The following is a 16,685-nucleotide window of genomic DNA, read 5'->3' as shown; positions in this document are numbered from 1 at the left end:
TAACCTCACTATAAGTATGGGGGGAAGAAAGAACTAGAGGCAGACTAGTGAGCCAAGCTTTATAACCCATGTGGGAAACTTCTAAAATACCACAGAAATGGGTTTCAGAGCATGAAAGAATGTGGAGAGATAGGAAATGGGACTGTCTTAAGTCCTACAGGTGCAGAAAACTGCCAAAACTGTTGGATCAGATGTGCCTGCTTCACTCTGCCTTGTCTTCACAGATGGCTGTTCTTTATTAATGAGGTTTGCAGGGGCTCATCTTGCTGTGGCACAGCTGGCAATTTGAGGAGGAGGTTCTGGCCATTGTATAGCTGTTGTACCACTGCTTGAAGAAGTTAACCTTTTCTCAGGTGAGCCATTAGAAAAGCTCACCTGAGCTCTGACAGCTGTCAGGCTGCTGCTCTGGGGCAGAGTGAAATGGATTTCACCTTCCTTTAGCCCCCTAAAAATTATGTTGTACATGATTTTCAGGAAAATGGAAAGAACAGCACAGAAAGCCACTGCATGGCATTCTGATTGCTTCTTATCCTTAGCAGAATTGTTGTTGTGTTAGATAGCAGGACTCTTGAATGGCCTGAAGTTGTGTCTGGGTTTAGGTTGGGTATTAGGAAAAGGTTCTTAACCCAGAGAGTGGTTGGGCACTGGAACAGGCTCCCCAGAGGAGTGGTCATGGCACCAAGCCTGGCAGAATTCAAGACACAGTTGGACAATGCTGTCAGTCATATGATGTGACTCTTGGGGTGTCCTGTGTAAGGCCAGGAGTTGGACTTGATAATTCTTGTGGGTCCCTTCCAACTCAGCATATTCTGTGAGCCTTTGGGACTTGACTTCATCATCTGGTTGTGCCAGCTCAGGTTGATCACAACACATCTGTTTCCACAGTAAATGAGTTATCTGTTCGATGCACTGTTGTGTTTGTCCCTTTATCAGCATGGTAACTGTTGCGAGTTTTTTACTCAGCCTTAATGCTCAGTTTGAAGGCTGATCCCAACCTTTCCTTTCATGCTAGTGAATGTCACAGCTTCCAACTGGAGCATCACATTCAAAAAGGAATAAAGAGAGCAGCTTTTGTTACTGTGATGATGCCTTCTGCTTCCAGCTGCAGCAGAGCAATCCCTGTCCGTATTTCTTCAAGTTCTGCTCAATGAGCTGTTACCCAGTCTCTGTTGTCTCTCTTGCTTCTCTGCTCCAGTTTTCATTTTTCTTCATCCCCATTTTGTTTATCTCTTATTCCACCCTCCCATTTCCCAATCTCTTTGCCTCTGGCACTCTTAGAACAGCAACGCCCACAATGCTGATTAATCTCTTAACAAATCTCAGATTCAGTAGCAGGAGTTGGAACTCTACCAGGCTTTGGAGAAGACTCTGACCTTCATCCTGGACTGCCTCAGCCCGACTCAAACATGCCAGAAAGGAGGAGATGCAATTGCTTTAGGGCTTTTCATCTGTTAATCTGGATGATTCACTTCAGAACTGTGACATTTTCTGTAACCCTACATTTGAGCAGTCTCTTGTGACACTTTTTATTTTACACACCAGTGTTTATTGGAATGAGAGAATGGAGGACACCAAGACCTCTTTGGGAATGCGCAGAGGTGGATGGTTACAAAACAATTTTGTTGCACAAAATCTGTGAAACATGGTCTAAACCTTAGTGAAATGAAACCAAAATATATAATCATATATTTAATAATAGTGCAAAATCAAATTTTAAATTGCAGTCAGCAACTTAGTCTGTAGGAATATCAGCAATAGGAACCATATGGGACTTTTATACCACCTCAGTAATATTTTATCTTCGAGTTCCTCATTTCACCAGTTCAGCTGCAGAATTCTTAGATAAATGTGCATGCATTCCTTGTGATTAACTATTTCATCTGGAATCCTAAGACACACTCCTGGAGATCTTTGGCAAGCTGGCGAGTTGTGTCCTGCTCTTCAAAACAGGGCGAAGACTGTTCGTGGTCTATTTTGTCATCTTAAGTCAAGCAAGAGATGAGAAGAGGTTGTCCTTAGAGGGTGTGAATGCCCCATCCCTGGAAGTGTTCAAGACCAGGTTGAATAACACCCTGAGCACACTGATCTAGTGAGTGACATCCCTGTCCATGGCAGGGGGGTTGGAACTAGATAATCTTTAAGGTCCCTTCCTACCCAAACCATTCTATTAGTCTACAAGTTCAATCTCTCATGGTCCTTTTAAGCTGACTCAATCTTTACCAAGCAGTCTTCAGTTTGAAGAGGGATCGCCTTAATGTTTTTATTTCTTCAGCATGAGAATTGCAGGGCTGGATGTCAGAGGACTGCTGCTTCTTTCTGACATAACCTGCATGAAAGAAATATCCTACAGCATTATTAATTTATGGTATTTGATACTGGGGTATTTTTTATTGCTCTGGAACAGAGACTATGGATGCCAGTGAGATACAAATTTTAAATGAGTATATACTTTCCAAAATTAATTCAGTTTGTGACCTCTGTTGATCCTGACTCAGTGCCAGCTATATTTGAGTTGGTGTCAGCAATATTGATGCCGTATTTATCAGAAGCTGAATGACAAGATGAGATGATCACAGTGCTTTTAGGTGGCAGTAGTGATTGAGCTAGGTTAGAAGCAGGAAGTGTAGGTGCAAGCTCAGCATTTCACTGCTCATCCTTAGTGTTCTGTTGTTGCTTGGGCCTTCCTCTGTTACATTGCCTACTGTCAAGGAGGTCTAGGGAAAGACAGTTAGATTTCTGACTGATTTTTTTATTCACTTTCCCTGATGCCTAATGAAAAATCACTGTATCATTTGCTGTAGAGCTGGTTCTCAGTTGTTAGACTGAGCTTTATGCTCCAAGGTAGTTACTCCTGTCATGGTAAAAGCTGCTTGGGTAAACTAAAATGATTCAACTTGATGGTTTAATAATTCTGGTAATAAGAAAATAATAAATGAGAGAAGAAACACCCACTGAAAAAATATTCTCAAACTTGAAAAAGTAAAAGTTTAGACTGTTTAAACATTTGTTTCCTTGCATTGAGTTCAAGGAGGGGGTGGTGATACCAAAACAGCAAAAGACATGGCTAGTTCCTGACAAACAGTGCTTAAGTTCAAAGGCTAGAATAACTAACCAGCAAATAGGTCTAGAGATTTTTTTGTCTTTATTATTTATAGTTGTTATCTGCGTGGGTTTTATTGTTTTGAGAAATTACTTAAATGTGGGTGATTCTTAACAACATATATTGTGTCCTGGTCTGAACTGGACAAACTGCTTACTGACCTTGAAGCCTGCAAGGTTTTTGCTTCAGAGATAAGTTTGCCTGCTTCTTGGCATACACATCAGGAGTACTGTAGAAAAGACTTGAAACTCATACGAAATATGAAAAGCTGCATGAAAAACAGATACAGTTAATGTCTTTGTTTAATGCAGAGTTCTAAAATGAAAGGCTAGTTTGCACATTAAAGCTCTTCTCTTCCAAAGTTACTGTTAGAAGAATCAAATGTTTAGAGGGTATTTGCTTAATGGGAGATTATGGAAACATGTAGATTCCAGGGGTTTTAGCTACACTGTGCTCTGTCTGGGTCAGATCGACAGGATTTTATTACCCTGGGAGTGAGTTGAAAGCACTTTGGAAGTGTTAGGTACCTAATGCAGAAGTTCCCTGCAGGTCTCTATGACGACAGCATTGCCTTCTTGGAAAGCCTCTCACAGATACCATGTTCTTCAGATTCTCTAGAGTTTTAAGAATTAGTGGATTCTCTTTGTCTCCAAACGAAGCCAACAGAACTAATGCATGTAACAGCTGGGTCTATAACCACCTATTCTGCTTTTTATTTTACTTTACAAACATGAAGTCTGAACGGAATGTTAAGCAGAATGTGAAGTTGATATTTTAGTGTCCTGAATAGAGTTCACAATTGTAATGTCAGTGCTTATACATGCTTTGGCCCTCAAGATACACATTTTTCACTCTGTTGGACGAAATACAGTATCTTTACCTTAGTAACATGAGGATTTTTCCCTTTCTCCTTCAGTTGTACAAACACACAAGATTATCTGCTTTAAAAGTCATACCTGTGCAGAACTAAGTGAGTAAGAGAAAATTCGAATCTTGGCCAAAGGTAATTTAAGGACAAGTTTTACAGATCAAATTTTGCTGTCTGATTTCATTGGGATTGGATTTTACCTGAATGCTTTTAACTCACCCACCCACAACCACTCCACCAAATAATTTGTAGGACTCAGGCTTCAACATAGGTACATAATTCATAGAACATTTGGTAAGAGAGAGCTGTGAATAACTGAAGCAAAGGACGGGGAAATCTAAACTGTAAAATCCACCTGGATTATGATGAGCTGTTCACAAGAACTCTGTGTTCTCTGAAAGTGGTATATAAGAAACAAGTGTTAAATATTTTAACTCATGTTACTTAACATGGGTAATGGTAAACCCAGGAGTAATTCATAAAAAATGGAGTCAGCTTCAGAAAAAAAATTTTAGGAAATCCACAAAATGATGAGAAAGTGCATTACCACGACTGTAAGATCTCAAGGTACTGATGGAGAGCTCGCACAAGGGTTTAATGCAAAAGCCAGATGCACACCAGAGAGAGACACAGGATGGATTGGACCTGGGAGAATCTTTTTTTTCCATTTATAATTCTTCTTATTAAGCACATTGTATGTTGTCCACTAATAGGAAGCCAGTTAGACAAAAGATGCAGCAGTACTAAAAGGGCATACAGGGGAGGGAGTTGGAGCAGTGCCCTTCTGCTCCAGGAGAGATCTCTAGCTCTCCTGTAATGGCTGAAATTCTTTCAAACACTTTAAATATTACTCCATAAGATGATTAAAAAATCAGGAGAGTTTGTGGGGGAGGGGGTGGTGGCGATGTTAAGTAATTGAAGCTGTCAGCTGGAAAGACGTGGGTACCCCTAAAAAGGAGGAAGGGATTCAATGGAAAGAACAGATCTATTTTCCTTTGTCAAGTAAAGGCACCATGTGTTTAGTTACAGTGCTGGGTAAAACTCCAGTGTGCAAGGACTAAATGGCATGCAGATTTAGGACAGGCACAATGTCATTAAACTTGCACCATTCACATTTAAATGGAATTAGGAGAAGGATTAGAGTTTTCTCTTTCTAAGTTGTAAGGAGCTCAGTAAGATAACTATTTTTTTTAAATACATGGATAATATAATTTCAGTGTACTTCATGCCTTCTCAATAGCCTTATTTCATTTTTTTTAATGTGAAAGTCTTTTTTTATAAGCAGGATACAAGGAAAAATATTCAAGGTATGGATGTTTGTTAATTTTCTTGTAAAGTTTCACTTATGCATTTTAGAATCTGTAAGTCATTCTTATGCAACCTAAATTCTTCTGTTACCTGCACAGGTGTTGTTCTTGTATCAGGAAAATTGAATTCATGTCTCCTCATGTGTTTCAGGTCGGCAAATTCCACCCTTAGATCCTCATGAAAACAGTAACAATGGAGCAATCAAACTTGGAAGGCAGACTTCACAGACGGGTAGGCGGTGCTGCTGACCCAACTTTATCTTTTTAGGTTTACTTGAAAAACAGCACCATTTGCTTTTTTTTTCACTGAGAAAGGACTTTGTGGTCTCAGTGACGTGGCTCCTTATCTTGAAAGCAGTAATTTCAACACTTCCCATGAGCAATAACGCAAGGACCAGAAGCAGAAGGCTTTACTTCAAAGGGATTTTGAAAAACCCAGTTGGAAAATCCTCTCTAATATCCTGTCAAAATTACAGTGTCAAAGTACTCCGATTCTCTGTTTGAACCAGTGACTATTGGTTTTGGGGTTTTTTTTAATAAAAAGATCAGTTTATATATAAAATTCAGGTTTGCTGCAAAAACTTACCTTCTTACAATTGCAAAGTGGACTTGGCATGTTTTTAGAGTATTCTCTGTAATAATAGGGTGAAAAAAACCCCATAAAACCTGAATTTTGGCTTACGGTTTCTCTGCCATCTTTTTAGCTGGACTCTGCTTCACTATTTTTCTAAATCTTCAGCTTCATCTACTTTCAGTAAACATCAGCAAGAAATGGACTGAATTTGCTAACTAAAGAGAAAAAAAAGGATCCAAAGGATGAGCGAATGCAGTTTTTATGGACTGGAAGTCAAAATCTGTGTGAGGAAGTGCTGTGTATGTGGAAGACGGAGTTGTCATGAAGGGAACTGCTGGACCCCGTACAGTTCCAGTGTGCTTCAGAAAGAAGTGAAAATCCAGCCACTGTGCTGACTGGAATCACTCCCTGTGCAGGGTGTGGGCTTCAATAATTACTGAAAATGTAAAAAGAGCATAAAAACAGGCTTAATCTCCACTATTTACCAGGGTTCCTCCAAATCTGTGCCCCAGACCAAATTTGTCTCTGTTCAAAGTTGCCTATTCCTTGGTTTCTGAAAGAGGGTGCCACAGTGCCCCACTCCTCATGGTCTCACTGCTGTGCTCCGAGAGGTCTTTGAGTTGGAAGAATGATATTTCTGTACAAAACCTGCATAAGAGAGCACAATATAATTTGGGGTTAGAGTCTGGAGTCTAATAAAACAAACCTGAATGTTTTATTTTGCTTACAAATAGAATTCCCTGAATTTGTGGAGTAGTCTCCTCAATTGTGTGGGGTTGTGGTGTGGAAGACCCACTGTGTGATATCTTTGAAGCGTGATGCACTTGGAAATGCAGTATAGGAAAAAATTCCTACAGAGGGTTATGAACTAGGAATAATGTAAAACTGTATGTGTTTTCCACTAACTTCCATCTGTTAAGAATGTGTGTGACTGAGATGATAAAATCCAAATTTATCTTCTTCATCAATTTCACTGGAAATGGGAATTAGAGTAAGAAATGTTGGATTCAAAACCAGAGCCCAGCCTGCATTCCACAACATTAATTTGTTCTCTTAGGAGGAAAATTGTGGTCACTGCACATTTTCAGGAGGGCTTATGAAAAGCAAACAAAAGGGAAAAATAACTTTACACAATAAATCATGAGTAGGCAGCCTAGAGCATGGTTTCCGTGTTGATACATAAAAAACCAGACCTTATTGGCTGGTTGTGAGATTGCTTAGATAAAATGTCACTAATTGTTAGGGCTTGAAACAGAGCCAGATAAAATCAACAGGAACATTTTGTCTCCAGATTGCTTGAAGTAGTATAGGTGGGAAATATCCCTCTGGATTTTATCTAAGAATCTACGCTGCATTGTTTTTTCACATATGATCAATTTCTCATATACTTTGGCCTCCTTTGGAAACACTCATACTAGAAAATATGCCCTTGGATATTTTGGGTAAACTTCCAGTTTTCAGGTGTGCTGCTATATGATCCACGTCTCTGACTCATTGCAGCAACTACTTTACTGATAGTCCAGGGTTATTTAAGTGAAAATGCAGTAATCATCATTGTTGATAGCTGGGAAGGGAGACAGGCTCCTTTGGGGAACATTTAATTCCATCCCAGTACAAGCAAGTCTGCCAGGGATGCCTGGCTCTTTCACTTGGCTGGGGAGGGAGAAGCTTAACCTGGCCTTCAGTGCTAAGGAAATACCAAACTTACCAACATCACAGGTTCATACATTTTATGGGGTCTATGACCAAATGCTGGAAGAGATCTGATTCCTCCTAAGTAAAACACAGTAAGAGGCTAGACCAGTTATCCAGAAAACAAGGTGAGATTGAACCCATGTTTTCAGAGGTGTCATAAACTTTAGTTCAACATATAGCAGATATCCATAATTGATTTTTAAGCTTTTGTAAATCAGTGTCACATATTCATATTTTTTTTAACATGGCATCTCAAAACTTACTAAATCCTAACTGAGATGTCTGAAAGCTTTGTAAGACAATTTTGTGAGTACCTTCTATGCTCTAATTTATGTTCGAACTGGCAATTGATGCTGATCTTTATGAGATACTGTCCTGAACAACCAGATCTCACAGCTGGCTTTGAGCAGTATGTGAATAAGAACAGGTTTATGAGTTAAATGGTAAAATATTTTAAAATTGAAAGTTTTTACAGTGGATCTCTGACAGATTTTAAAATTTGAATGGTGATTAAATAGGTTTTGCTTTTGGTGGGGCAAATCTAAATCACTTTATTCTGCTTTTAGACAAGAAAAATATTTAAATTAATAAGAATTCTGATTGTATAAGTTCTTGAGATTTGGGTTACTGGGAGCTTCAGTGGGGAAGTCTGAAGCCAGAAGAAAAATAACAGGCCAATATGCTGTGCAGAGCATCTCGCATTTTCTTTGAACACAGGGCTCACCTTTGACAGTGTTGTTGCCTCTCCGCTGTTTGTCAAAGCTAAGGTGCAGCTTTAACATGTCTCTTCAAATGGGGCAATGGCTTGTTATAAAAATAGTGATTTTAAAATGTAAAATTCATTATTTCTGCTTCCATTGGTCGCCTGTGTTGCTTGGAAAGTACCATCACCCTTCATAAACAGCCAGAAAAATGACAGAAAAACCCCCAATCTCAGAGTTGAAAGTTTCAGCAGCAACTGGAATTCCTCTTAGTAGTTAATGGCTGGTGAAAAGCTAAATTACTGTACTGGAGCACCTGACTGTGTAACTGATCTTCTCTAATAATAATAATAATAATATCAATGCTGCAGTTCTTGGTCAGCCAGCTGGTGCTGGGTTTCTCCAAGACTGATTTTCTCAAGAGAGCTGGCAGCAGGACTGAGGCGCAGGCTATAGTGCCAAGGGTATTTGGTGGAGCTTGTTTGCACCATGACTCAAGACTGTGACTGTCCAGTTGTGGGTGACTTGCTTTTCTGGCTTGTCGTGAACTAGTTTAAAAAACAAAATTATGAAGGAACTAGTTTCCGTATATGCTCTGCATATATGTGTGTATATAAGTACACTTTTGTATTGTTCTGCTGACATGTAGTGTTTTTTCACTATGTCTGGTTCTCATATACTACACATTGTATTCTGTAAGTACATTTTTTTGTTAATGATCATTTCACCTTTATGAACTTAAAGTTGTGGATCAAAGGTAGCAAGAAGATAGAGATACACATAGGTACAATTGTTGACTTGCCATTCTTGTGCGTGAAAATGGCATATTCTAGAAAATGTTTGTCTTGCAGACTGAAAAATCTAAAAAGGGTCGTTATTATTCAGGAATTGGGACTCAAAAGTAATAAAGTGACACTCAAAAGAAAAAACTTACTGTTTTTGCTCACAGTACAGCATGTCTATCTAAGGTGCTTAAATGTAACATGAGTCTGTATCAATACCTAAAAAACTTATCTGTCATCCCATGTTTCCACTAATCCTTCATGGCACATTGGGAACAAGTGTGGCTAGATAGGTTACATATGTGAGCATTCTGTCATCAGACTGTTTCAGTACAGTGATATATTTTACTTACCTACCCTTAATTATTTAAACCAGAGTCAGTGATAAATTGCCAGTTTAAAATCACCTGCTAGGTACTCTTCTGTTTTGTTTAAATAAGAGCTTTGATTGGGCTGGACCCACTTGCTTCATGTATGGGATGCTGCAATCTGTTAATACTTTACCTTCTGTTTTACATATTAACTGTATCATACCTAATAATATTTTTTTCCCTAAAATGTAGTTTTTGTGTTTTATTTAACCTACAATGATTAATGCTAATAAATGTTTTAAATGCCTCTGATTTGGGGATATCTCTGGTTTCAGGAAAGCAGAACAAAATAGCTCCCATTTTGCACATCATTTGCTCTTGAAAAAGGGCTGTCTGCAGTCTCTGGATTACTTGCCTGGGATTTAAATGCTGCTTGAAACATGTGTGACTGGCCTTTTAGCAGAAAGTGAATGCATTCCTGGGGGATCCTGCAGTCCAGGTGAACTCCCAAAAACCAGAAAAAGAGGATCTGAAAATCCTTTTGCTAAGTTACTTGATTTATCCATTAGAAGAGAGTGATCTGAGTGGCCAGCATCTGCTTAGAAATTAAGAATAGTAGCTCTCAGTAGAAAGTGAGCTTCCAGTTACCAGTTGCTTTGTATAGCAGCAATAACTAGTATGGCTCATAAGATACTTCCTCTTTTGTATGTTTTTATTTTGGTGTACATTTATTTTTTCATCTTGCTTTGTGTCCCTCCCTCAGACTCGTGTCTAGGAGTTAAGAATTAACACTCACTTAAGAAGTATGCAGTATTTCATTCCTGTTAGTGTTATCATTTCAAGAGGTGTTTAACCACACCAACAGTTTGTTGCACTGTTTGGCTCATATTTTCAAACTTTTTACCACATCTGTGAGGACTATGAATGAAGAGCTGGGTTTTTTAAGGAAAAACAGGGGCTTTGGACTAAGACTTTTCTGATTACCATGACAAATTCGATACACAGCAGTACACAAGAAATACTGTAACTCAAATAACAGTACAGAACACCACTTTTCTGTGGCAATGAGAAACCAGTATTTCAAAGAGGTTTCATATGTTAGGAGTTTGGTTCCTGGTAGAAGATACCCAGCAGGATCTGTTCCCTGCTTCAAAGCAATTACAATGATCTTGAAAAAATTACTTATCTTACCTCCAGCTGTGCATAAACAAGAGGGAACCCAGGTACATAACTGTGAACTAAAAGGTGATGTACTTAATTAATGGAAAGCCTAAGTAAGCCCCTTAACTATTATCAGTATGTTGGAAAATCTGAAATGAATGCTGTTCTGTCCTTAGGTGTTTAAAGAGAATTTTGCCCCTGAATGAATCAGTCCTTGTGTTGTCAATGGGATGTTTTACATGGCTTGGAAGCATGTGCCTGTGGTGCTTTAGGTTAGCTTGGAGTTGAATTTAGTGATGAGAGGGGAGCTGTACAATTGGCTGGAAAATAAATCTCTGCTGCTTTCCTTTTGAAGATTGAAGTTTGTGTCTTGAGGTACTTAAGGAAAAGTATTTGACATTTTGGCCTTCAAAATCTTCACCACTGCAGCTTCAGTCCCTGCAAAGGGCATCACAGGACACCCTGCTGTGATCTCCTGAGCACCGCACTGAAATCAGGACAGCAAGGCTGATGAAATAGTCTGTGTAGCTACTTCATACCTCCACCCCCTCACCTAATCTGCAAAACTGTTCAGGCCACTACCAGGTTTTGCCTCCCTTCCCTGAAAGGAAAAGAGTAAGCTGCAGGATTACTATTTTTTTATCCCCCCTTGGTGTTGTTTTATACAAGGCTACAGAATAATTTTCTTTAAAAGCATTAAAACACTCATGGGAGGATAGATTACCTAAAGGTGTTGTACAAATGCCTTTGTTAATTGGTGCTGGTTACTCCCTAAGGACTTGACATCGGTGATAGGATGGATGTCTTCACTGTTTAATGCAGTTCTTGGCCATCAATAAGGTCCTCTTTTGATCTACTATTTTTTGCCAGATGGACCAGGGATAAAATCACTGCTTGATATAAATGCTCTCTCACTGTCCAAAAGTAAGACTTTTCACTAAAAACTATGAAATCAATAGTTAACCACATTTAGCAGGTTAAAGATCAGAAGGAATAAGTAATAGCATAATGTGGCATAATATAGCTTTTTTCATATTTATTTCGAATGGGTTTCCTCTGTTTCAATTAAGAAGAGTCCTTATTGCAAAGTCCTTATTGCCTGTATTTCTGATACTACCAGATGGTCTTGATGCAGATTAGTTTGCATTATCACTTACCACTGCTATGTATTTTGTACAAATAGGAAGACAGGCTCCTGATACTCAATCATTGTGTTTTCAAGACATAGGTGTAGAAGTGTTACTGGAATTGTTTTGTAACATAGACGTTGTGAAAACTTGAAAATAGTACACTGACAGAACTTGAAGTGTAAGAGACCTGTACAAACTTGCATTTAGTGTCACAGCAATTAACAAGTTTTTAATAAGATATCATTATTTAGTGTGGCGAAGAGAATTTTGAGGCTCCTGGTTAGGTATTAAGCATTTAGCAGCTTGGGAAAGATTTCTTTTTTCTGGCTGTTAGATTACTCATTTTTTATCCCTGAGACTGCCTGAAAGACTTAAAAAAAAAAAAAAAAAGTTTTCTTTGAAAAGTACTGACCTTCTTTTCTCAAAACCTCCCTGAGAACCTGAGCTTTCTCTCTCCCATTATCTGTGAAAAGTTCTTTGAGACACACTTTGTTTATGATGAAACACTCAACCTTTCTCTTTGCTACATTGGGAATTTTAGAAAACAAAAACACCTTTCCCCTAAAGTCAATTTAATTCACATTTATTTACTTAGTCAGTGCCACTCCTGCTCCCTCCACATCAGTAAAATACATATTTAAAGAAGAAGATAAATACCTAACAACTAAATCCCTATTCCCCTACATCAAGTAGAGTACCCTGGGGAAATGATCTGTTACAGACTAAAACAGAAATGATCCCTACGCTTCCAATTACATATTGACAAGAACCAATCAATAAGGAAGTCAGCTTACATGTCTGAGAGATGCCCTTGAGGGAAACGAACATCACATTCCTTCCTCTTGGTCAATATAACATGACTTGGGGAGCAAGTGATAGCATTGTTGTTACAGACTAAAAATAAATAAAAAAAATATTAGGAGGATAGTAACAGTTTCTCTTGACTTGTTTAATAGGGTTGAAATATAAGTTAATCACCTTATAAAAGAAACCCCTTTTTCCTGTCATCTTCAAAGACACTGGCAGCTTTGCTGACAAATATATGTTGGGAATTCTCACAGGGGTTTAGCAAGAAAGAGCAATGGATGCAGCCTGGATGACACAGTGCATTTCTATATTCTAGCTCTGCAAAAAACCAAGTTGTCACCAAACCTATAGAATCTCTACCAAATACCCAAGTTCTTGTGTGTGTTCATCACTCATAATGTGGGACAATTTTGCACCATAGATATTTACCAAAAAAAGCATAAAATGTATAGAAGGAATCTAAATAAGCCCTCAGAAAGAAGGACATTCCAAATAAAAATGTAACTTTGATGCGCTATTTCTTGAGACAGTCAGAAACTCAAATGCGAATTAAATAGCTTTCCTGGCAGCATTCCCTTTAGAGATACTGTTTGTCCTATGAGTTTTGCCACACTCTCTAAGTCATTCCTGATTCTCAAGGAAAATTTGCTTTCAAAGTGGCAACCTGAACTGCCTGCTGGCACCCAACCAGCTCCCCTCCTACACCACAACCTTTGACACCAGAATGGTTCTCCCCATAATCTCAGTAAGAAGGAACAGAAGTCTTGAGATATGCTGGAAATATGAACTCATATTGATGTAGGAAAATGTTTCAACAGATTAACTTGTTTACTTGTGACAAACATACTAGAAAAGGAAACATTTTTATATATTTTTTTTTCCCCCCACCGGTATTTTTGTTTTTTTCAATGTTTTAGGTGGTGAAATTTCTGAAGGAGAAATAGGTTTCTTGGAATGAGGATGAAGCCAGAATGTCTTGTTGATTACAAAGTTCTGAAGAGGGAAAAGAATGTTTAGAACTGAAAAGAAGGGACACAAACATGAAGATGTCCTACCCCAGGTGATACTCTTCATGGTGGGTTATAACCCCACTGAGGTGATAAGAAACAAAAGCCATGTCTGAAGTACAAAATCTGGATTTGGGGTAAAAAGGATATCATATTCTAAGTGGTCAGAGTGCATATACACTCATTTCATGGCATAGCCACACCACCTTAACACTTCTGTTACTTGAGAACCCTAGCTAATAAACGAGCATAAACAAACACAAGATTAGAGTACATCGGGTGCCTATGCTCCACCTATAAAAAAATGATACCGTATCTTTACCTGTGGGTATGCCTGAATTTACCAAGTGCAAAGTCCACAGAGTAAAAGACGATGCCCATTCATGTATGCATGACACACCGGTTACTGAGTTGGAACTCTGGACAAAGGGCTTTGGCTAATACATTCCAGTACGTTTATGTAGCCACCTTGCCTGCATGGTTTAGCTTTTCATGAAGGTTGATGTTGTCTGAATGATGTCTTGGAATGATGGGTGGTTTTGCACAAATTGTTCCAGAGAAGAATAAAGAAGAAAGGATGAGGTGGTGATAAATGTATCCAAGAAGATTTACATTGACTGATTTAACCACAGCATGTAGTATGTACTTAAGTAGTCGCTGCTGGCAGTATAAAGGCTTTACAAAAACACAGCATCCATCACTGAAGTGTAAAATGGAGGGATTTTTATTTTAATTCTCCCAGGAGGAAATCGATGCCTTAGAAAATCCACAAGGCTTGAGTCATCAAGTCATCACTATCAGCGGGCATGTCTTTCAGACACTTCACCTTATCTCACTGTGACTCACACACCAGGGAAAGATGCACACCACGGCAAAAAATTGCGCCCTCCCCTATGTGATAGGCACAGCTGAAAAAATTACAGGACCTGAAGCAACTACTAGATTAGAAGGAGAGCTGCCATCTGAGTAGCCTGTTTCTCATCACATCCATGACAGCGAGGTAGGGATGTCTGGGAGCCACAGGTTTCAAAGCTCTAAGAAAGTGGTTACTTAGCTCTTTGGCAAAATGACTCAGCCCATGTCTCTGGTAGTGCAGGAGAGCCTGCAGTTATTGAGGCTGCTTTCTGACAGGTCTGCTTTCGAAGGCAGCTAGTGTTCCTGGTGAAATGGTGCCAGGATTCCCATGAGGAGTCCTAATTTCTCACGAAGTTCAAGGAAAGACGTGATCCCCACCATTTTCAACCAGCTTTGCAAATTTTCCTTCCATTTAGTGGGAGCTCCAAGGTATAACAAAATCCTGGATGTTAGATAATTCCAATGTATATTTCAAGCCAGGCAGCCACAGGCAGGAAATCAGACTTCAGGAACTTGTGATTTTCTACCGGTGTCTTCAGATCATTCTGGAAATGTAAGGAGGCTGTGTTTCAAGCTAGGCCATCTGATTTTATACACAACCATGTCATAGAAAGAGTGTGTTGAAGTGATGGAAAAGTTCTATCAAATTTTGTAATTGTCACCATTTTAAACATAACCATTGCTCTAATGTCACAGTTGTTATTTGCTTGCATCTTTTATACTCAGAGCTGGTCTGTGGAGACTGCATCAGTAACAAAACATTTAACCAAGTTAAAATATTGGATGTTCAATCTTAGGGGTGGCTAAGCCAGTAAGATTACTCTTTAGGCCATTTTCACATTCTGAGTTGGGTTTCCAAGCCTGGAATGCAATCTTCAGCAAATCTTAGGAGGATTGATCTCGATAGCTTTGATGGGCAGCAAAGCAAGGAGCTCTATCATTACATTTTTATAAGTCACACTTTAAATCTGAGAATTAGACTCTTCTTTAAAAACTGTCATGTATTTGGGACAGTTAATATATTCTACTGACATCACGTGTGATATTTCTTCACCATTTTTTCCTTTTATATTTACTGAAAAGTGAAATGAGGTTTTCAATCTTACATTGATCTCTTAGAGAGGGAACTGGATAGAATGTGAAAATGGCCTAACAAGTAATCTTATTAGGGCTTAGCCACCCCTAAGACTGAACATCCAATATTTTAACTTCGTTAAAAGTTTTGTTACTGATGCCTAGTCTAAAATCCAGCTCCTTCTGTCACAATTGTATACTCTCTGAATAGCCAACAAGACCAAATGCAATGATTTCTTTTTTGCCTTTGATATGAATTCGTGTAGGGAGTAGTTTCTGGATAATAAAGCACCGTTTTTACTAAGCTACTTTGAAAAGTTGTATTTTTTTCTGTTATCATAAATGAAGTGATATTTTTGTTTTTCCCCCTCACTATATGTATGAGATAATGTTCATCAGTGAAAACAAAACACATTTAAATCTTCAGGATTCAATGCTCCCAAAGAGTATGACAAAAAAATGGTGGAAATACTGTTGGAGCCATTCATCTTCAGTCTGAAATAATATTCCTGGTGCACAAGGGAGATTTCAGATGACTGGAAAAAAGTGAGTGTGGCACACTGTAAAGAATAAATGCAAGGGGTTTGGATAATTATAAGCATTATATAAACCCTGGGCAAAATACTAATGAAAACAGATTATAAAGACAGAAATAAATAGAAATGAATTCATAGGTAGTATCTTATGTAATGATAATAAATACCTTTTTTGTGTGAAAATAGATGCAGTCAAGCAACAAGATGAGACTAAAATGCAGCTGCTTAAGATAGATGTATTGACTTAATACACATGGATTACTTTAAGTCATTTGATGTAGCCCTGCATGACAATCTGGTAAAAAAATGCAGTACTATACAAAATCAATTTACCTATATCAAATACTCTGGGAACCAATTAGCAGCTACATCAGCATGTTTCTACTCTCTTCTAATGGGTTATTTAACAGCTTCAAAGGAGCTAATACAGCTCAATATCTTTATCAGTGATCTGGAAGAAAACATAAACTCTGCTGAGAACTTTGCAAATTACACCAGAACTGCTGGAAAGGAAAGAATGAAGAGAACAAAATGACATAAAGGTATTGAAGAAGGTGCTTTGGGATCTTAAGCATTAATCCACTTTAAACATAGGATGAATCTCAATGTGGAAGATACACTAGCTGCTGCTGTCTGCAAATGTGGGATCCTCTGAAGCTTCTGGTGCTGGCCCAGAGAGGGAGGGTGGTTAATGAATAGAGACTAGTCTCTGATCCACTGTATGTTCCCATTTTCCTCATTTGTATTATTTGTCTTACTCATGGAAGGAAAAAATGC

At 38.5% G+C, this 16,685-nt stretch overlaps 1 protein-coding gene across 1 annotated transcript in view; it reads left to right on the top strand.

The window, feature by feature from the left end:
- Positions 1 to 15,678, top strand: part of RAB31 (RAB31, member RAS oncogene family) — a 66,751-nt gene extending 51,073 nt beyond the window's left edge. The window contains exon 7 of the mRNA XM_039548690.1: positions 5,427 to 15,678. Coding sequence (XP_039404624.1) covers positions 5,427 to 5,524 — 98 coding nt within the window. The 3' untranslated portion in view covers positions 5,525 to 15,678. The remainder of the gene's footprint in view (positions 1 to 5,426) is intronic.
- The last annotated feature ends 1,007 nt before the right edge of the window (positions 15,679 to 16,685 follow it).

Source organism: Corvus cornix, chromosome 2 (genome assembly GCF_000738735.6).
Source record: "Corvus cornix cornix isolate S_Up_H32 chromosome 2, ASM73873v5, whole genome shotgun sequence".
In the NCBI taxonomy this organism is placed as follows: domain Eukaryota; kingdom Metazoa; phylum Chordata; class Aves; order Passeriformes; family Corvidae; genus Corvus; species Corvus cornix.
The sequence above is the reverse complement of the archived record's forward strand: the minus strand, read 5'-3'. Positions and strand labels throughout refer to the sequence as shown.